The sequence below is a fragment of the Aspergillus oryzae genome, chromosome 7 (assembly GCF_000184455.2).
Source record: "Aspergillus oryzae RIB40 DNA, chromosome 7".
NCBI classification, from domain to species: domain Eukaryota; kingdom Fungi; phylum Ascomycota; class Eurotiomycetes; order Eurotiales; family Aspergillaceae; genus Aspergillus; species Aspergillus oryzae.
Window position 1 is genome coordinate 1,175,841 of NC_036441.1, and position 20,029 is coordinate 1,195,869.

Sequence of the window (20,029 nt, forward strand, 5' to 3'; positions counted from 1 at the left end):
TTAACCATTCCTTCCTGCCTCGCAGTATGCAATTGATATGGCATGATTCTTTCTGTTTCAGGCAGTTTCCAGGCTGAGCACGGTCCACTCGAGTCTCGGCTGAAGGATTTGGCCGGCCAATCGGTCTGTCCAGAGAACGAGCGATTTGAGTATCTAATGCGTTGTCAGCCAATCTTTCGGGTCAAAGATAATGCTGATCATGAGGATCAGACACTCCGTCGGGTATTCTCACCGTAGAAAATGGGAAGGGATCAGCAGTTGCATACTTCATGTATTGATAACATCAGTATAGGATCAATCCTTGATTTCTGCCATGAATGCATAGCAAACGGTCCTTTCACGCATCTTATGATGTAACCCTAATCCACTATAATTTATAATCCATGTTCTTAGAACTGCAAGTGTTCCCGCCAAACCATTATATCAACGGTTGGTATGCGCAGGTCTAGGTAACGGGCAAACGCCGAGCGTCTTTAGAGTTGAAGACCCCTCCAACGCTTCGCTGTACGGTGACTAGTCTGGCAAATAGTTTCAATTCATTGGGTAAGATTTTGACAAATACTTTTGCTGCCCGTCGTTTGCCTTCTTCTTCGAAGGATCGAACCTATGCTTAGTGTTCATAATTCTCTTGTTCATGGGCCGCACAGGACAGGATCCTGCGGAGAGTGCATTATGCAATGCACTTTTGGTGTCAGGCTTGACAGCGGGATTTGAACCGAGGAAAGTTGACTGGTGGCTTCACGCGCCTTTATCGATGTCCGTGCTAATCGAATGGTGCTTGGCTGTTTCCTGATACTTGTGAAAGGACGCTGGTGACTAGCGATCGAAATCGGCTAGCTATCCATCGATGACCAGACACGTCAACCTCTGAAAATCCGGATATCTCGGGTCCCCGTGCTTTGTTAGGCTTGCAGGTGCTGCTCCTTGAAGAACTCTATCACCTGGGGCTTAGTGCTACATCATTCAGAAATAAGAATCCTGTAGCAGGCAGCTTGTACAGCTTGTACAGCATATACTGCATGCATAGGCATATGTAGGGGTAATTGTGTCTGTGATGTCATGACAGAGAACATAATAAACTTCGCTCAGCTCACCAGACTCATCCAAGTCTTTTGTGGTAAGTATGCGTGACTTGTCATATAGCACAGGCTCATGGGTGGGGATATTTTCTTGAGGCCTTGGGCATCAATTACTGTTTGACGGGGATTAAGGAGATAAGAGATCACCTGAAGATAAGATCAATATCATCATCGCCGTCATTCATCCATCCATTCATCATCAATTTCCATCTCAACCCCGCGGGTTCACTTAAGAAATGTCGCAACTGAACCCTTCCCTGCCCTCTATTTGCTTCAATGCCCCCTTCTAGCGTAAGTGGTCTATAGAAAACTTACTTCCTAACAATAACAACCATCTAACTACCCAATCGCAGACACCTTTTCGCGTTCCCTCTTCTCGTCGTCCCAATTCCTCCTCTCGGCCCAGTGCTGGTTCCCAATTCGCGTCAACACCCCGTTTCGTTCTCTCCCAGCAGACTCATAGCTCAAATGCACGAATACATGGCAAAGATGATCTCATAGATGACGATGGATCTCAATCCACCCCTATCGCGAATACACAGGCTGCCAAAAGAGATCAAGACCTTCGACCAACCCAGCGCCAGAAAGAGATAATTGAAGACTCTGATGACGAACTAGAATACAATGAATCCAGACCCTCACACAATGACATCACCGGGAGTCCAGATCCGGATAGTAGTTCACCAGGCGACGCAGGCGAACTGGAGGCCGAATTCGAAGCTCTCTTTGGACCGACGACAACACGGACAAAGCGAAGGCGTGCATCGCTTGACCCACAAACACCCTTCACCCAGAGAAGGAAACACGATGATGATATAATTCAGACGTCTTCCCCGGAAGTACTATCGCCTACTAAGGACCGTACTCGACTACAAATTCAAACTCCGAACCAGACATATCCCGAGATAAACCCTCAGCAAACGACCACTACTCCCCAACCTTCAACACCAGCAACCATCAAGCCCACCGTCCGCAACAACCCTCGCTTCATGCTATCAGCCTCCCAGGCATTCCCAAGCACACAGCCCCAGTCAAGCGCTCGACCGACCCCATTCGCAACACCGGCGCCGACTTCTCCGCCCCCGAAACGGAAACCGACATTCGTTCTGCCGCGCTCACCGTCCCCATCCCAGGCCCCTGAAGACCCCTCCGCCATCCCTACCCCATTCTCTCCTTCATCTCACACGCTCCGTCGTCGTGGCCGTGCCCGCTCCTCGGCCCCTAGTTATCTACCCGGCGGCATGGCAGCCGAAGTGCGCAGCTGGATCTTAGAATTGAGCACCAAGCGAGAACAGATGCAGATGAACTACCGAAACCGCACTGGAGCCGGCCTGGATCTGCAGAGATACCTTCTAGTCGTTCGTATTGCGGATATTCGTCAGTCTACCCTCGCTAGTTCCGGACCGCTTGCTTTTGTACGAGGCCAACCTGTGACGTCACTAGATGATGAAGAGGACGCTTCTGGTCATCGTGAGGGCAGTGGGATGAAAAATATTCTTCTTTTAGGGACCCCGCGCTCTCAGTCGGCTGGAGTGTCGTCGCAGCATCCAGATGCTAGTCGTGTTCCTGAGCTTGTTGGGGGGAATGTGGTGGGTGTTCATCGGGGATTGGTCTGGGAGTTAGATTTGGAGGATAGGCTGGCTGGATATGGTACACACAGCGATCCCGAAAGGGATGGGCACGGGCAATCTGGGACCACGACGAAGTGGCTCGTGTGTATGGAGTGGGATCTGATATCAGTTCAGTAGATTGATGGATGATGATGATGATCGGGATTATGTCCTGATGGCTTTTTATGACTGTATATGTATACTACGCATGATACCCTGGACTTCACATCGTTATCTGTGAATGTTTCCTCCACCGTGGGAGAGGTCTATACATTTCGTTCGATGACATATTATACAAAGAATCAGAGCACAAAGTCTAATGCAATGCTTTTATCCAACAAGCCACACATCCCATATCAAAGACAACCATACGCCAAAAGCAACCTCAACAGTCATAGACAAATCAGTCAAACCCAGCCGTTTCCTTCGAGACAACCTTCAAAGCATCAACCGCAACATTACAACCCCACTTGACCAACTTCTGTTCCTTCCCAGAAACAACGTCCGACTTGGCCACGACCTTACGTAGGAAGAAGATCAGGCCCTTGACAATCTGAGGCGTCTCACGGGTACGAATGAAGATTTCCATCAGAGCCTTCTCATCCTTCTCGTCGTCGGATTTCTTGGCGTGCTTTTTGCCACGTTTCTGCTTTTGGGATTGCTGGATGACGCTGATAAGGAGGAGCTCGACGAAGGTCTTGGATTTGGGCTGGAGGTATGCGAAGTTGAGGGTCTTTAGGATGCCCAGGTTGAGGGTGTTGTCTGCGATGAGGCTGCCGTACATCTTTGCGAGGTTGACGATGGCTTTCATGGGGAGTTGGTTCTGTTCGTCCTCATCAAAGTCGGCGTCATCTTCTTCGTCCATGTCGCCTGTTTCGCCCATGCGCTTGAAGATGTTCCAGAGTGTGAACATGAAGGAGACTTTGAGGCGGCGGCCTGATTCGCCGCAGAGGCGACGCGCGATTAAGGTGTAGTATGGGTTGTAGGCCTCTTCTTCCATGGAGCAATGGGTTAGTACGCGCGGGATTTCGTATTCTTGTGCTTTCTTCAGGCGGAGTTTGAGAAGTCGGACGTGCGCGTCTTGGTAGTCTGTTGCGGACATGATGGCGACGAAGATGGAGCGTCGGACATCTGTGTTCATTCGGTGGGCTTTTGCGAGGTTGACGAAGTCTGGTTCTCCGTCGCTATCTTCCTCTTCTGCGGCAGCAGGGTTCTGCTGGTCCGCTGGGAGGTTGGAGAGTTCCTGGCGAGCGGAGACTAGCGGGTCCTCCCTCCAGCTTGCGCCGACGAGCCACCATTTTCCTTTTTTCGAGGAGTTGTGAATGTCGTCTCGCGAGATGCTTATGGGTTCGGTGGCACGGATAACTCGGGAGTTGTTCAGAGATCCTAGGATTTTGCGCATTTTCGTAATGTGCTCCGTGGTTACACTGGAGCCGACTCCGGCCTTTAGCTTGTTGTTTTTAAGGTCGGTGATTGTGTCAATCATGAACTTCGTGCGCACGGAGAGAGATGCTTCGCCAGCCTTGGCTACTGCCGGCTGGATAAGAAGAACGATGTCTTTCAGAGATGACGGGTCGTCTTGTCTGAGTTGCGGTCCGGAATCTATTACTGTTAGTTTGTTGCGTCCAGGCACGTATGACGTGACACTTACTCCTGATGATCTTGAGGAGTAATTCGGTATTCTCCTCAGTGATGTCTTGCAAAAAGATGCGAATATAATCGAAGATTAAGGTACTGGAGATGACATGGAAGTTGTAAAGTTGCGCGAGAAGAGAGACGAGGTTGAGGGACTCTTTCCCTTCGAAGCTGCCACGCTCATCGCCGCGGGCATCGAATGTTTCAACTATCTTTTGGACGAGTTCGGCGCCAAAGTCCGTTCCAACAATTTTGTATACAGCAGCGATGAATCCTGCGTGGAGAATTAGGAACGTATCCTGAAGGGCGGACCGTTCGCAAATGAGGCCGAAAAGTAGATTTATCAGTGTCGTAGTTACTTCTTTTCGTGGGTACTCCCGGTAGAGCTTTTCATACTCGCCCAGAATAGAGACTAGATTGGCCTCGGACAATTTATTCAGATGTCCTTGAGCCTGTCTCCTTAGTCGAACGAGAGACTCTGACTCGGACCCGGATGCAGCCCGCAACGACGGAGGGATATATTTCTGTGGACGATTCTCGTTTGTTTCTGCGACAGGGGCGACATATGGGTTTTCTCGTTTCTTCGGGACGGGCTTCTCCTCTTCGCTTTCTTCGTCATCTTCTTCATCCAGATCGTCGAACATGTCTTCATCTTCGTCAAGGTCATCCATCTCTTCCTCACTTCCCAAGTCACTCCCATCTTCTTCAGAGTCACTCTCAGGCGCTAAGCCTTGCGCTTTCATCCTCTTATTCCTTAGCCATTCGTCAGCTTCCCTTCTACGCTTCCGACCTTCATCTGCCGACCCCTCGTCCAAATCGCCTAGCAAGTCGCCGAGACCATCCTCTTCGAAGGACTTTGGAAGTTTCTTCCCTTTCTTCAGTCCGAGCTTTTTCTCCAGCGCAGCAATCTCGGCTTCGTCTTCGTCGAGCTTTTCTTGAACCGCTTTGGATATTTGACGCGGGCGTATTGTCTCTTCCTCCGCGCTATCACCTTCGGGAGCCGACTTTCCAGCCTTCGCCTTCTTGAGTATCGGTTTCGGCTGCTGTTTCGCCTGCTTTGCAGCCTTTAACTTAGCAAACACATCCTCCTCGCCAGCTGGGTCCGACTCGGCTCCAGAACCATCATCGAACCCCTCAAAACCATCTTCATCGTCATAATCATCGTCACGACGGTTCGACCGCTGTCTCCCGCCGTGTTTGGAAACTGGCGCTCGTTTCGTCTTTTTCTGGTCTCGTTCCTCCCGCCGACGATCTTTCCGAGTCGCAGGACCGTTTTGCCTTCTCTTCTTATCGCCATAGGTATCCTTGATGCCCAACTCGTCGCGCAGATTCCTCGGTAGCGAGGTCGTATTATGCATCGGACGTGGCATTGTGGGCCAATTATCCTGCCTCCGCAGAGTTGTGTTGCTCAAAGCTCTTGCGCAACGAAACTTTTTTTTATGCCGGGAAGAAAGGTGGGCGGAGTGGAGGCGGAGAGCGATTAAGTCAAGGCGGTGAGTCGCCCTCAACTGCGGAGGGTTGTCTCGACCGCCCGATGTCAAGATGCTGTTTAGTGTCCAGTTCGAAACTGCAGAACAGAGGGGTCTTTGAGAGTTGTCGATCTTTCAATTAGCTTGGAATAACCTCCGCTCAGTATATTGTTTGTTGTTGAAGGTATCCACGTCACGGAATAAGACATCCTATCCCGGATACATCGCACACAAGCGAATTTCATATCGTTCGTCGCAAATCTACAATGGCACCACATCTCGGCCACGAGGAGGTATGTATATCTTTCTTCGCTGTCCTAGTTACATGGGAATTTTCGATTAGAGTTTGAGATTGTACTGACGATCAACAGTTCTTCTCCTCCCTCTCTGACCTCCTATCCAAGACCTCTCAAAAAGCCCGAGGCTCCGTCTTCCTCACCCAGAAGCCTCTCATTGACACCACCGCATCTTCAGAGAACGCCTCCTCCTCGTCGCGGCCGTCTATCCTTATCCGTGCAACAGATGGCAACACCAATGCACCCAATCCGAAGAACAACAAGGTCGAGAAGAAGACCGTCTCGAAAGTGAAGCTGTCGACGATAGTGGCGCCGGAGGACCTCGAGGCCTTCTATACCCGCTATGCGGAGGTCTGCAAGGCGGGGATGACGGGATTGAAGAAGAGGGATCGTAAGAAGGGCAAGGCTAAGGCGAAGGCTGCAAAGGCTTAGGCGTACGGGCCGGTACTTTGATGGGGCATGATTTGATGATTCGTGGAGGGAAAAGGCTTGCTCTATATACGATGCGGCATAGAAGTACGGATCGTGATTCATTGATGGGCGATGTTTCTGAGATTGGTCCTGTTTGTTCTTTGCATTGATGGCGTTGTCTGGTCATTTTTTTTCTAAGTTTCTATTCTCCTTTCCTTGTTTGTTTCCTGTTGATATGTTAGATATACATATACCTAGACCGGTTGGTGAGTCGAGGACCTGGACCGAATCGAGGAATGAACGATTCAATCTTTTCCCCTTGTTCAAATGAATAATAGCAGGGTATATTAGCTATGACTATGACTGAGATATGCTAAATTACAAACGGGACATTAAACAATAAATAGCCAAAGCAGGAACCCATCCGCCAACAAACCGTACAGTAAGCCAAACCGACAAATATGGTAAAACAGTGCACAAATCATCATCATAGAAACAGGGACGTCATACTGAGTACAGAGTGCGTGGGGAAAATACTGTGAGTGGACTACAGACGAGAGATTGAATCAGACAGAAAAGGGGGCAAAAAGAAAGGCAAAGAGGAGATATGCGTCAGAGACGCCGGCAGCCAAGTTACACAGGCTGCCTTGGCAGAACATTTAATCCAAATCCCAAGAGTTGGCTTCGGATACCGACTGTTTCCTCGGACAGTCGGGTGCAAGTGGAAGATCAAAGTCGTCCACAGCCTCCTGAGGATCCGCCACTTGATACTCATACTTATGATTTAACTCCCCCATGGCCGATGTCAAAGCTGGGCCTAATACGATCCGAGCTGCTATATGAATGAGGACGATAAATAACTGAATCGGAGGGATAAGGACCACCGTGCATGTCTTCTGAATCAGAGAGGCCGCGTTTTCTTTGTCCGAGGGGCTGGTAAGGGCTAAAGCCGACTGAGGTGGCATCGGCGAAAGTTCTCGCTCCCGGGACGCCTTAGACCGACGACGAAATTCTATGCTCATGCTGTTGAGGTTGGGATTGGAGTCTGTGGTCTTAGATGTACCAGCATAGCTGGCAATGGACATCTGATCATCCGGCAGCGCACCAGGCACTCGTCGAAACTCTTCCTCCGAGAAAGAAGCCCTAGGGGAAGCCGGGGGCCTAGGTGAACAGCAATCTTCGCACTTAACTTCTGGTACAGTGCGTCCTGCAGAAAAGTCAACCTCCTCGAATTTTAGATTCTCCAAGTGACCCTGGTTGTTACTGCTTTCACGCAGACCGAGATCGGTGCCGTCAGTTGATGTGGCCGAAGGGAAAGTTGAGCCAGAATCTGATTCCGCTGGCGACGACGATAACGATGCGACGGTGTGAAATGAGTCAACACTGGAAGATAATGGCATTTTGGGTTCCACGGGTGGTTCAGGCGTGTCTTCAAACCTTGCCAGCAAGGTCTGGAAGCTCTGTTGAGTTTCGGACACAGAGCGTCGGGGCAAATCTGTGATTTCGGGCATTTTGTTGGGCAGTGAAGGCTCGTTGTCGTCGGGAATAGTTTCCAGGACTGTGCTATTGCTACCTTTCGTTGTGAAGCAGCTATCGTCCGTTAGATTGCCATCGGTGTCTTCGCCAGCACTCAGAGAATCAGTCAGAGCGATTTCGCGGGCTGGACTCTTATCAAGCATGTAGGCAGAAATGATAGGAGCGCTCTCCCTTCGCCCTTTCGGACGCCATGCTCTTTTGCGCCGCGGAACCCTGGCCTCCTCTGGTATCTCGACTGTAAACCCCCTTTTGAACGGACAGGGGGTGACTTCATAGCGGAGGACCTGAGGCAAGGCCTCTTTCATTGCTGCCACGGACTTCCTATCCTCTTCAGTTTCATTAGGAAGTTCGATACGATAATATGTGAGAGGGCGAATGCGCAGAACAAATGTTGATACGCCGTCGATACACCAACATTGGGAGTTCTTGAGGATTGCATGGACGACACTGCCGCACTTCAGGAACACGGTCAGGCCGTGAACCTTCTCAAGCCGAAGGGGCGCAAATGCAACTGTTCGTTCCGTAGGGGACCTCCATGGAAGGGTTTCGACCGTATCAACCGGATAATCAAAGTCTGCTGGCGCGGTGCTGGACGGGATGGGCGCAAGTGCTCTTGGGGCGAAATGGACTACTTTGGCGGCAGGATGGTAGAAAAGATCATTCTCCGAAGGCCTCAGTGACTCTACACTGCGTTTGGAACGTGGATGCAATTTCGAAGGGAGAGTAGCAGACCGACGGATCTGAGGAAGCGGCGCATCCGAGGTATCGGTCATGGTTCATGAGAACTCGTGAAAGAAAGGGCGGATAACAACACAGGTTACATTGAATAGATTAAACCGATTGCGAGATAATACAGATGTAATATGAGAAGCAAGAAAAGAAAGACCGCAGTTAGTTGAGAATGAGTGTCGATGGAGGGAGAGAATGTAAAGAATGAACGACCATCTCTAGTCAGCGTGTGATACGGGGTGATAAAGTTCATCTGATTTGCCTCAACAAAACCGCGGGGGAATCAGGAAGGGATCGTAGCCTCAGGCATAAGCTCACATGTCCCAGTGGGTCCTGCAAGCGCCTGCGTTTAGATGGCGGCTGCTTGGCCAATCCCCTGCCGCTGCCATAGAGGTTCTTATGCGGCTGCCTGCGCTCTTTCTGCAGGTCCAGGCGATCCACAAATCGAAAGATACACGTTGACTCTCGTATATATCTCTTCTCCTTCACTGTGAAGTTTTCGAATTACGCAGAACGCTCAAAATGCCCAATTTTGAGCCAAATGCCGTTATTCGCGGTGCTCAGCTCACGATTGTTGGAAGTGAGTCTCCTTAATACACCACCCTTAAGTCCGGAGCTTCCGGATAGCCCTTTTGGTCCTTAAGGGGTTATCCTTGATTATCATCCTGGATTTAAAATCTCCAGACAAATGGGCCATGAGCTCCATCGACCATGGTTATCAAAACAGTGATTCCATGGGCTCTCAGCATTCGATTAGGCCATGGATGGAGATCCTCTTGGCATCTTTGCTAGTGGATATGTGGCTGACCAAATGACCAACAGCTGTTCGAGCACTGCGGAACCCAGAACTTTTCAAACATGAGCACTTCCGGCAAGCGGGTTTTGCGATAGCTGTAGGAATCGCCATTGAATTACTCATTCAGATCCCCGTATGTTCCCATTCCACAATAGGAAATGATCTACAGAACTGACGATGCCTCCTAGATCATCGGGGTCAAGTTTCTTCTATGGATCTTATCTTGGATGGCCGACTTGGAGAGCGCGACTTGGGACGATACCCTTCTTGAGAGCCTTGATTTTCTGAGCAAATCGGTCCTTCAAGTTCCCTTCTTGGTGATGACGCTCATGCGATACATCACCCCAACTCTCGATGAAATGTAAGTCCCTCGTTATTCCGTCCCGCTTGGACTTCATGGACTGACTCAGGTAGCTTCATGGAATCTATAAAATGGGTCGACTCCACCTATGTTGACAAACATAAGGCAGATGATCCCAAGACCCTACGGGCCATGTACTACCCAAGCCTTTCGATGTACTCCACGAAAGGGAGTGTTGGGGTGTCTAAGCCAAAAGGTGAATCGGCTCTCGTCTTCGTCCGTCGGTATGGGCGCAAGGTCGGGATGATGCTTGGCGTCTTTTTGCTGTCGCTTCTTCCTATCGTCGGGCGATTCGTGATGCCTGCAGCTTCGTTCTTTTCCTTTCAGCAGATGGTGGGCCCAGCCCCTGCAGCTGCTATCTTCGGAACCGGCCTCGTGCTCCCTAAGCGCTACCTGGTCACCTTCCTCCACACCTATTACTCTTCCCGCAGTTTGATGCGTGAACTCGTGAGTGCTCATGACTACTGTAAATCCTATAAGGCCATGCGTGACATCTAACAATTCCAACAGCTCGATCCATACTTCTGCCGTATCAAATACACTCACGAACAGAAGCGCCGCTGGTTTGCGGACCGGGAAGGTGTCCTATTTGGTTTTGCGTTTGCCTTCACTATTGTGCTGAAGACACCGTTCATCGGAGTCCTCATGTACGGTATCGCCCAAGCATCCACGGCCTATCTTGTTACCAAGATCACGGATCCTCCACCAGTGCCAGCGGAGAGTGAAGGCTTTGCTGAAAGCCAGGTGACCTGGAAGAATAAGCACGATTTCCTGCAGTTATCACTGGAGAACATTGACAAGATCAACCTCGCTGCGCAGGATAAGAAAGACGGTGACAAGGCGGATGAGCCTGATGCGCTTCGGCGGAAGTTCACCTAGGTTACCGTGTTCATTGGGATCTGTAGATGTGTTCTTAGTTGTGGAAGCCGAGGAGATATGATGGAGTAGAAGATATGGCTGGATGGTTTAATCCACGTCACCACTGATCCTTAACTTGGAAACGGTGCGGAACAGATTCCGGCCTCTCCAATGAGATAGAATATCAAAAGCATTGAATTGATTCCTCCCGACCAGGCCCGCTGATAAGCGCGATAAGTCGATCGTTTTCGTAATCTCCAACTGCGGGGTTGGTAAAACAATGAATCAGTCAAGAGATAATCATGCAGCCATGAGGGGAAAAGAGTTACCCTCTCCTCCTCACTTGGAGTTGCAATCCGAACCTTCTTATATGCGCCATTCCCTCCTTGAGAACCTCCATCTTAGCTTCTCACCGTGGATACGTACATAACCAAACATCAATCCCAACCAGATATTAGTATAAATATGGGACACAAGGGCATTCGCACAGCTCTCAAAGTCGATCTCGACAAGCCAGCCTGGGAGCAGCCTGGGTTACATGTATGTCCTCGATGAGCTCACCTACTTAACCCCATGTTAGGACTAATGAATGCTCTAGAACCGATGGCACCCGGATGGTATACTAATCCTCCTGATCATTACATGTAGCACCTTTTCTAAGCTTATATCTTCTGAGCAGTTCCCTCCTGCGGTAAGATCGCCAACAATGAAGTCGTTAAAATCGAATGTCTGGACTGGACCGGAGGACAAATCAAAAATAATGACTCGGCCGACGACGTCAAGAATGTGGACCTGACGCAGATTCACTATCTATCTGGCCCATTCGACATTGAGACTGCCGAGCCTGGAGATGTCCTTCTGGTCGAAATCCAAGATGTTCAGCCTTTCCAAGACCAGCCTTGGGGATTCTCTGGTGTGTTCCATAAGCAGAATGGTGGAGGCTTTTTGGACGAGATTTACCCTGAATCGTACGAGACAACCACCTACTTGAGATCTCCTTTTTATGCAGACCCTTGAAGAGACTGACCTGGATTCTTATAGAGCAAAGGCGATCTGGGACTTCGAGGGCATTTTCTGTTCCTCTCGTCATATCCCTCATGTGCGTTTCGCAGGCCTCATCCATCCCGGTATCCTAGGATGTGCACCCTCCACAGAGGTTCTGGCAGAGTGGAATCGCCGTGAAGGCGAGTTGATCGCAGCCAATACAACCAGTCGCGAGGTTGCGAAGCCACCTGAGCCCAAGAGTGCACATGCTGGGAGCGCGGAAGCGAGTCTCAAAGAAAGGATTGCCAAAGAAGGAGCTCGGACTATTCCTGTATGTCCAGTCCAACAAAGTCATCATTTGAAAATTAACAAAAGCAGGGTCGTCCCGAACATGGAGGAAACTGTGACATCAAGAACCTCTCCCGAGGCTCGAAAGTGTATCTACCGGTCCACGTCCCTGGAGCGAAATTCTCCGTAGGAGACCTGCACTTCTCTCAAGGTGACGGAGAAATCTCCTTCTGTGGTGCCATCGAAATGGCCGGGATCATTACTCTCAAGTTCACCGTGATGAAGGGCGGCATGGCCAAGTTAGGCATGAAGTCGCCAATCTTCCACCCAGGACCAGTTGAGCCACAGTTTGGCCCTGGTCGATACCTCACCTTCGAGGGTTTCTCCGTCGATGAGAACGGAAAACAGCACTGCCTCGATGCTACCGTTGCTTATCGACAGACGTGTCTCCGCGTGATCGAGTACCTTCGTCGGTATGGCTACAGTGACTATCAGATTTATTTACTACTCAGCTGCGCTCCAGTTCAGGGTCACATTGCTGGCATAGTGGATATTCCGAATGCGTGCACCACAATGGGGGTGCCGATGGATATCTTTGATTTTGATATTAGACCTGAGGCGGAGGTTGTTAAGTTGGATATGGGCAGCTGTGCATTTGCGAGAAACTAATTCAGTTATGGATCGACTATGTTGTGTCAAGTTTCAGATTCACTTTTGCCTCCCCTTAATCTTAATTAATCTATTAGGAATGGGCAGTCTATCCTTGTTAGCTACAGCTTTCATTTCTCTTGATTCCTCTGTCGCTCAATGAAGTTTCAAGTATGATTGAAACCTATCATACACGTAGTAACGGCACCTCTGAGTCTAATTTTGTTTTGATCATCTGACCAGCGGAAGCAAATAAGCTCACCAGTGGTTGCACGAGTAGTATACTTCTTTTGGAATCTTCATATTATGGACACGAGAACAAGCTATCGAATAGCTTCGTATACATTGCGCTTAAAGCCGACTCTTATCGCCAATCTTGGTCCACTCATTCTCTCCAACCTTTTGGAAATCCATTACTTTATTCGGACCTCCGAATCTATTTTGCGTATCCTTCCAGTCTCGTTGGGCGGCAATCTCAGGCCTCCACCGTAGTGCATGCTTCAGTTCCTTTTGCAGGTTTCCCTCCAGAGCATCCGCTATGAACCCACCAATGGTAGGCATTTGCATGGCTCCATTACCAGATCCACCGACAGCAAGCAGTAAAGAGCGATACTCAGGATGCCTATCGATCAAGAAGGCGCGATCCACTGTATCAGCATCCCAGCATATACGAGCAAAAGACAGTGGTCGATCAGCAAGATGAGGCATCGTATCACGGAGGAAGTCCCTTGCACGGGCCTCGGCTTCAAGAGGAATCTGATGCTTTGCAAATGGGATACTGCGCACCTCACCGCCGTGCTTCGGGTCCGGGACGAAGTTGCAATATCCAGGATGCTCGTCGCAGATCTTAAGCTCATGATTATCCTCATCAGGTTCCATGAAGAACCCCTTAGCGACGTTGAACAGCACAGGAAGATTCCGGTACTTCTTGGCCTCGTCGGGCGTCATTCTGATGTGGCAGAGCGTCCAGGCGGTAGGACGGAGCTGTTTCTTAAAGTCCAGGAGACGATCACTGCCAGCCCCTGCGGAAAGAATGGTATGGTCTGCTCGGTGGACGGTGCCGTCGGCCGTTCTGGCTCCGACTACGTCTCCATTCTCGTAAATTAGAGATACAACGTCTCCTTCAGGGGAGCCGGTGATGAAAGTGACTCCTAGGCGCTTTGCTTCGGTGTATGCGGAGAACATGGCCTTCTTGGCGTGGATCCATCCGGCGCCGGTCTTGTTCAGCCAGCCCTTCCAGCCGGGGAAGTTGCCAGTGAGGATTCCCGGGGGCATAGTTTTGCGGAAATCCTCTGCGGTGTTCAATTTTATGAACTCGGCGTCTGACGAGTCGATTTCGTGTTCTTGTATATGTTTAATCAAAGAGGCGGTGTGGCCAGAAACTATTGCCCCCGTTTCATGGAAGTATGGCTGGAATACTGGGTCGTTTTTCCAACCTTTCAGTGCAGCTCGTGTGCATGTTGAGAAGGCGATACTCCAAGGATCGGTTTCAGAGGCTATTGGGGTGAGCGAACAGTCGGTTTGATCTGTGTCATGAAATCGACGTACCTTTTACCTCCCTGTGCTCCATAATCTTGTTAATGTCATTGCCAGCTGCAATGGGAGAAGGGACCGGGTGCGGATCTAGGACCGTGACATTTTTGTATCCTCGACGGGCAAGATGTAAAGCAGTAGAACAACCCCAGGTCCCTGCACCGACAATTAAGATAGATGATGTGGGAGTCAACTTGGAGGATGTCATTTTGTGTTATTAATGTCTTTAAGTGTAAGAGTATGACCAGGAGGGTAGTTATTAAGAAAGGCGTTTACAGAACCACAGTGGAACTACTCCCGCGTTTTTATATATGTGAATAGGTCATGCCATCAATAAGCAGAGACGCTAGCTGGTTATCCCGAAAACTGCAACAGGTAAAGCCTTGACCATTTCCTGGAGCAAAAACCGGCAAGGTGGCCTTATCACCTCCGACATGGAATATATGGAAGGGAAAACAAGAAGCATGATGCATGGATGAATGAAGTGGTTATTCCAGTACACAATCTGATTGGACACTCGTGACCAGCCCATCACCTGATTAGGGTTAGATTGAGAAGAACCGGTTGGACCTTCCTTCCTTTAAGCTATCGTATCTTCTCCGCATTTTCTATCAACCTTATACATCTTCCATATCCATCCTCACGATGGAGCAGAGATAACCCTTGACTCAAACGGGTCAATACCCGCATGACTGTCCCCGCGTTTTATCGTTCGTGGCAAATCTAGATATTAATCCACCCAATTGTGGACCACAGGGCTCTCTCCGCACCAGGTCCCTTCCAGTATCAAATTCCCGTTGCATCATGACCAGTCGTTTGGAGCTTCCCTCATGTCGATCACTTATCGTGCTCCCCCTCTCCTGTTGGGTGGGTCGTATACTTATCATTCTAATCATCTCCATGCATTTGCCCGGATATGGAATCGTAGACCTCGGGACATATCGTGTGGAGAGGAACATGGCGTATATCGAGCCGGGTAATCTGCTACATCGCCCAAGCCTATCGTAAGTGGCCGGTAAAGCTTCATTAGATAGTTCGGCTGGCTCGTCCAATAATGGGAGTTCTAGGATACGATGAACGGGATGTTGGGCATTCTTCCCCTCAGAGGAGGTTTGCGAGTTCGCCGCCACGGTTGTATTTAAGAAGCTGTGTGTCCCCAGGATAGACGTCTGCTCATAGCTGTTGAACGAACGGAAAACTCAACATGGCTCCTTCTGACGACATCCTGACTGATGTGCCCGGAACCGTTTACTTGGTTGATAGTACGTGTGCATCTGCTTCGAATTGGTTCTGTATTGATTTACATTAACCATTTATGTAGCATCCGGGAACTTGGCAGATGCCGCTCACGCGAATGACATTCTTCTGATTCCCCAGCCGTCATGCTCTGCAGCTGATCCTCTGGTAAATATATGCCCTCTAACTAACTCACCGGTCACTAACATCGGGTGTAGAACTGGCCCAAGTACAAAAAGTACTGGACCCTATGTCTCATCTCCGCCTATGCATGCGTGAACTCCTTCGGCGAGAACAACTGGGGTGCATCATGGACAACGATATCCGACGAGACCGGTGTGAGCCTCGAAAACATGAACGGCGGCTCCGCCCTCAATTACCTCATGCTTGGCTTCTTCAACATCATCTGGATTCCGACGGCCATGAAATTCGGACGAAAGATAGTTTACATCTTAAGTTTGATATTTGTCGGCGCGAGTGGTATCTGGGGTGCATTCTACGTTGGGACCGGTCAATATTATGTTATGACGACTATTAGTGGAATGGGCACAGCTGCGTACCAAGCCCTGATCCAGCTTACGGTTAGTCTCACTTCTTGGTCTGTATTTTGTGCGCTGCTAAGTGGGAGAAGATTTTCGATACGTTCTTTGCTCACGAACGAGGTCGAATGATCGCAATTTACATTTTCTTCCAGCAGTTGGGGTCTATTCTCGGACTTATACTCGGTGGATACATATCCGATGGTATTGGATGGAGATGGAGTATGCCCATTGTTGCAATTGCCTGTGTGAGTACGCATTCTCTCTACGTGTTACCAGATTGATAACTCATGGCATCTAGGGAGTCTTAATCTTATTGTTCATCTTTACCTTCGACGACACCATGTTCCCACGGTACCGCTTCTCAGAAAGAACACCATCAGAAGCCCTGAAAGGTGAACAAGGCTATGACGCTTCTCCTGAAACGCAATCTGAGAAGCATCGGAAAGAGGAGCCCCAGATGTCAGTTACCCCAAGCAATGGCGCGGGCGAGGTAGACATGCCGCCACGGACATATACCCAGAAAATCGCTCTAGTACACTACTTCAAGGACGACCAGACGACATGGTTCCAGTACTTCCGACGACCATTCTACCTCTTCGCGTTCCCGAATATCGTCCTAGCTGGTGTTCAATTCGCGTTTGGTTGCACAGCAGGAATCGTCTCCTTTAACACCATCTCCGAAATCATGACCGAAGCTCCATACAACTGGAGCAACGGTTCAACCGGCCTATTATTCCTCGCTGCTCTCATCGGCAGTTTCTTCGGGTGAGTAATAACCACCTTATCTTCTTCCTTCCCACCCTATCTTATTATAAACAAAGCTCACACGAAAACAGAATGGGTATCGGATCCCTATCGGATTGGCTCGTCCTCTTCCTAGCCCGTCGCAACAAGGGCTACAAAGAGCCAGAGATGCGACTCTGGGCTTACATATTTCCGCTAATATTCGCCGCCCTCGGGTACTTCATCTACGGCTGGGGCGCAACAGCAGGAGCACATTGGATGACTATCGCCGTTGGTTTGTGTTGTATGATAGCTCAACAAGTCTCAGCAACCAGTATCGCAACAGCTTACGCTATGGAATGTTTCGACAAGGTATGTTGCTAGCGCAGTACTTTACTGAACCTGTCCGGTCTTCGCCAACTAACCATGTGTCTAGATTTCTGGTGAATTGGTGATCGTACTTGCCATATGCTCTTCTGTTATCAACTTTGCCATCTCGTTCACCGTACAACATTTCATTAACGCCACGAACTATGGCTGGGCCTTTACATTTTATGGTATTTGTGTGGTTCTCTCCATGGCGATGGGCGTGCCTATGCTTATCTGGGGGAAGAGCTGGCGCCGACGGGGGAAGGGGCGTTATGAAAAGTTTCTGGCGGAGACGGGTCGTCAATATTGATAAATATCGTGCCAGAGTATTTGAGCTGTTTCATGTCATCTTTGCTATCTGCTCCTTGCTGTTTCTGGTTCAGCTTGATTTATTGTAATTTTTTAGGGGTACGTGAAGGCTTTTGAACGTTCACCAGCGCCTGCAAGATACCAAATATTCGTACTTTCCATTGATCATTATTTTATTGCTCCGTTGTTAGATCTCGGAATTTTCCTAGTTTATATTCACTGTTGGATACGAAATCCGCCGATCAAACCTTAGGAGATAGCAAATCAGTGCGCCGGTTTCACCATGCTATCGAATACCAAAGACATGGTCTTTAGGAACGAGGCCGCGAAAGCCGGAAAAGACTGAAGATGACGATAGACGAGAACAGGAGCGGTACCACTATCTAGATGACGCAATTGAGACGTCGCTTTTATGCAGAAGGAAAATAAAGTGGTTGGTAGTAGAAACATTCATGAATCATTCATGGCATTATCGCGCTTATGAGAAGAACTTCTGCGCAGTGGCGCGTTCCTTGGCCTGACGGTCCTTGATGGCCTTCTTGACCTTGGCAATTTCGTTGGTGATGCCGGCGTCGCCGGGGGCCAGCTTCTCGGCTTCCTGGAGGTCCTTCAGGGCCTCGTCCTCTTCCTTCAGACCGCTGGAGGCCACGGCACGGCGGTAGTAGGCCTTGGCCTTGTCGGCATCCTTCGCATTGGCGGCGTTGGCGGTGTCCAAGGCGTAGGTAGCCCAGGACCGACCGTTTCCGTACTGTGCCAGTTTGTTGGCCAGAAGGGAAGAGTTGGAGTGCAGGGCAAACCGAAGGGCCTTGATCTGACCATCAAGCTCTTTGGGGTCATTCTCATCAGGCTCGGGGAACTCGTGCAAGTAGCGCAGGCCTTTCTGGTACTTCTCCAGACCAAGCGCAAGGTTGCCGCTCTTGAAAGCAGCGTTTCCAAAGTTCTTCAGTTCCGACGCAATCTTGAAGCAGACTTGGGCATTAAGCTCCTCGCCTTGGTGATCATCGGGGAAATCCTCGTAGGGGTCGCCGGTAGCATCAGGGGTTTGCTTATCAGCATCATCGTAGTCCTGGCCCGTGAGCTCACCACACTCGACAATAGTGACGTCCTTGACGGGCTTGTCTGCCTGGGTGTTCATGTTCTCGACCTTGCGGACGACACTCTTTCCGTTGATTACTTCTCCAAAAACAACGTGCTTGCCATCCAGGTGAGGGGTGGGGACGGTAGTGATGAAGAACTGACTTCCGTTGGTGCCGGGGCCAGAGTTGGCCATAGAGAGGAGGAAAGGTTTGTCATGCTTGAGCTCAAAATTCTCGTCGGGGAATTTCTCGCCGTAAATCGATTCGCCGCCAGTGCCGTTGAATGCAGTGAAGTCACCACCCTGGATCATGAATTGCTTGATCACACGGTGGAAGATCGAACCTATGCGGTGGGTGTTAGGACGTATGCGCCGTGGGATGCAGAAGCGGGGTTACGCGCCGTACCCTTAAAATGCAATGGCTTGCCCTGCTTTCCCATGCCCTTCTCTCCGGTACAGAGAGCACGGAAGTTCTCTGCAGTCTTTGGTACGACTGTACAGGGTCAGTGTTTGTGTAGCGAGAAAAATCTCCGTTGACAATGGGACTGACCATCGTTGAACTGTGAAAGGCGGGGTAGTTAGCAAAGGCTGCTGTACAACCATGAGCAACGGGGGATTGGGTATCTATAACTAACGTACCAATTCCAGGGCAATACGGCCAGTTTTTTCGTTGCCAATTTGAATGTCAAAGAAGACACGGGGACGACCTGGATTTCGAATGCGATCAGTACTAGGTTTGCGATGTGAGGGCGGAACCCCACAGCGGAGAAAAAGAGCAAAACGCACGCTGAGAGTCAGCCATGGTGAGTAGTATAGGAGGCACAAAAGTTGGACGGAATAGAGAATTAGGTTGGAAAAGTGGATCGGTAAATAGATTGAGATGATTCAGGTAGAGGAGTCAGTACTCAGTAGGAGACGAGGGGGAAGGGGAGAGTGAGGTAGAGAAGTGGACTGGAGCTGAAGGTAAGAATGGGAACGAGTGATGCTTCAGGAAGCTTCCATTGATCACGGGTCTCCGCACCATGCAATTCTTAGCACAATAATACTTAGTTCTCCCATTCATACGATCTAGACTACTTCCGACGAATCATTCAAGCTGAGGTCAGTCGATCATTGGCGGTTCCTTTTTTCAATGGATCTTAGAATCATTAATGACATTCATTAATTCCCATTCCATAGTCTATCAATCTATGTACCAACCCAGGGTATAAAAATAAATAAAGAAATTGAAAGAAAATAGAATGCAACAAGAAGGAGAGGTATCATATGTATAATATAGAAATAGAACCATTATTCCAACAACTCGGGAGGTAATTTAATTTCGATATTCTTCTGCACCGGTTGCGACGGCTCTTCCTTCTCCGATTTCTCCTTCTTCGGCAACTGTGTGTTGATTTCGATCGTAACCTATTGATTTCCCCATCCGTTAGCGATTCATTCATAAAAGGGTTAAGGAGCAGCAAAAGAACGAGCAATGGCTATACCGCTGCATCTTCACTGCGGTAATCTACACCCACCGGCCCATCGTTCTTCAATTCGACC

General features: G+C 49.5%; 9 protein-coding genes across 9 annotated transcripts; 5 read left to right on the forward strand and 4 right to left on the reverse strand.

Moving 5' to 3' along the window:
* Nucleotides 1–2,068: 2,068 nt before the first annotated feature.
* On the forward strand, nt 2,069–2,827 carry AO090011000467 (uncharacterized protein; the record flags this gene model as incomplete). Its single annotated transcript, XM_001826048.3, has 1 exon — nt 2,069–2,827. One exon carries the CDS (start codon nt 2,069–2,071, stop codon nt 2,825–2,827), a length of 759 nt encoding a protein of 252 aa, XP_001826100.3.
* Nucleotides 2,828–3,092: 265 nt separating this feature from the next.
* Nucleotides 3,093–5,694, reverse strand: AO090011000468 (MIF4G domain-containing protein; the record flags this gene model as incomplete). The annotated part of the gene is made up of 2 exons (XM_001826049.1): nt 3,093–4,291; nt 4,341–5,694. The coding sequence occupies 2 exons, from the start codon at nt 5,692–5,694 to the stop codon at nt 3,093–3,095; spliced, it is 2,553 nt and encodes an 850-aa protein (XP_001826101.1).
* A 365-nt stretch (nt 5,695–6,059) lies between these two features.
* On the forward strand, nt 6,060–6,521 carry AO090011000469 (signal recognition particle 14 kDa protein; the record flags this gene model as incomplete). The annotated part of the gene is made up of 2 exons (XM_001826050.3): nt 6,060–6,086; nt 6,165–6,521. The coding sequence occupies 2 exons, from the start codon at nt 6,060–6,062 to the stop codon at nt 6,519–6,521; spliced, it is 384 nt and encodes a 127-aa protein (XP_001826102.1).
* Nucleotides 6,522–7,159: 638 nt separating this feature from the next.
* On the reverse strand, nt 7,160–8,011 carry AO090011000470 (uncharacterized protein; the record flags this gene model as incomplete). Its single annotated transcript, XM_001826051.3, has 1 exon — nt 7,160–8,011. The coding sequence occupies one exon, from the start codon at nt 8,009–8,011 to the stop codon at nt 7,160–7,162; it is 852 nt and encodes a 283-aa protein (XP_001826103.3).
* A 926-nt stretch (nt 8,012–8,937) lies between these two features.
* On the forward strand, nt 8,938–10,801 carry usgS (transmembrane protein UsgS; the record flags this gene model as incomplete). The annotated part of the gene is made up of 6 exons (XM_023232968.1): nt 8,938–8,962; nt 9,262–9,345; nt 9,588–9,694; nt 9,750–9,922; nt 9,976–10,369; nt 10,433–10,801. The coding sequence occupies 6 exons, from the start codon at nt 8,938–8,940 to the stop codon at nt 10,799–10,801; spliced, it is 1,152 nt and encodes a 383-aa protein (XP_023093518.1).
* A 444-nt stretch (nt 10,802–11,245) lies between these two features.
* On the forward strand, nt 11,246–12,721 carry AO090011000472 (acetamidase/formamidase family protein; the record flags this gene model as incomplete). Its single annotated transcript, XM_001826053.3, has 5 exons — nt 11,246–11,320; nt 11,379–11,397; nt 11,460–11,748; nt 11,822–12,095; nt 12,143–12,721. 5 exons carry the CDS (start codon nt 11,246–11,248, stop codon nt 12,719–12,721), a joined length of 1,236 nt encoding a protein of 411 aa, XP_001826105.1.
* Nucleotides 12,722–13,051: 330 nt separating this feature from the next.
* On the reverse strand, nt 13,052–14,441 carry AO090011000473 (NAD(P)/FAD-dependent oxidoreductase; the record flags this gene model as incomplete). Its single annotated transcript, XM_001826054.1, has 2 exons — nt 13,052–14,196; nt 14,249–14,441. The coding sequence occupies 2 exons, from the start codon at nt 14,439–14,441 to the stop codon at nt 13,052–13,054; spliced, it is 1,338 nt and encodes a 445-aa protein (XP_001826106.1).
* Nucleotides 14,442–15,437: 996 nt separating this feature from the next.
* On the forward strand, nt 15,438–17,413 carry AO090011000474 (putative MFS transporter; the record flags this gene model as incomplete). The annotated part of the gene is made up of 7 exons (XM_023232969.1): nt 15,438–15,495; nt 15,555–15,637; nt 15,688–16,050; nt 16,101–16,256; nt 16,310–16,776; nt 16,848–17,106; nt 17,171–17,413. The coding sequence occupies 7 exons, from the start codon at nt 15,438–15,440 to the stop codon at nt 17,411–17,413; spliced, it is 1,629 nt and encodes a 542-aa protein (XP_023093519.1).
* Nucleotides 17,414–17,890: 477 nt separating this feature from the next.
* AO090011000475 (peptidylprolyl isomerase) lies at nt 17,891–19,289 on the reverse strand (the record flags this gene model as incomplete). The annotated part of the gene is made up of 4 exons (XM_023232970.1): nt 17,891–18,831; nt 18,894–18,980; nt 19,123–19,194; nt 19,274–19,289. The coding sequence occupies 4 exons, from the start codon at nt 19,287–19,289 to the stop codon at nt 17,891–17,893; spliced, it is 1,116 nt and encodes a 371-aa protein (XP_023093520.1).
* Between the last annotated feature and the right edge of the window lie 740 nt (nt 19,290–20,029).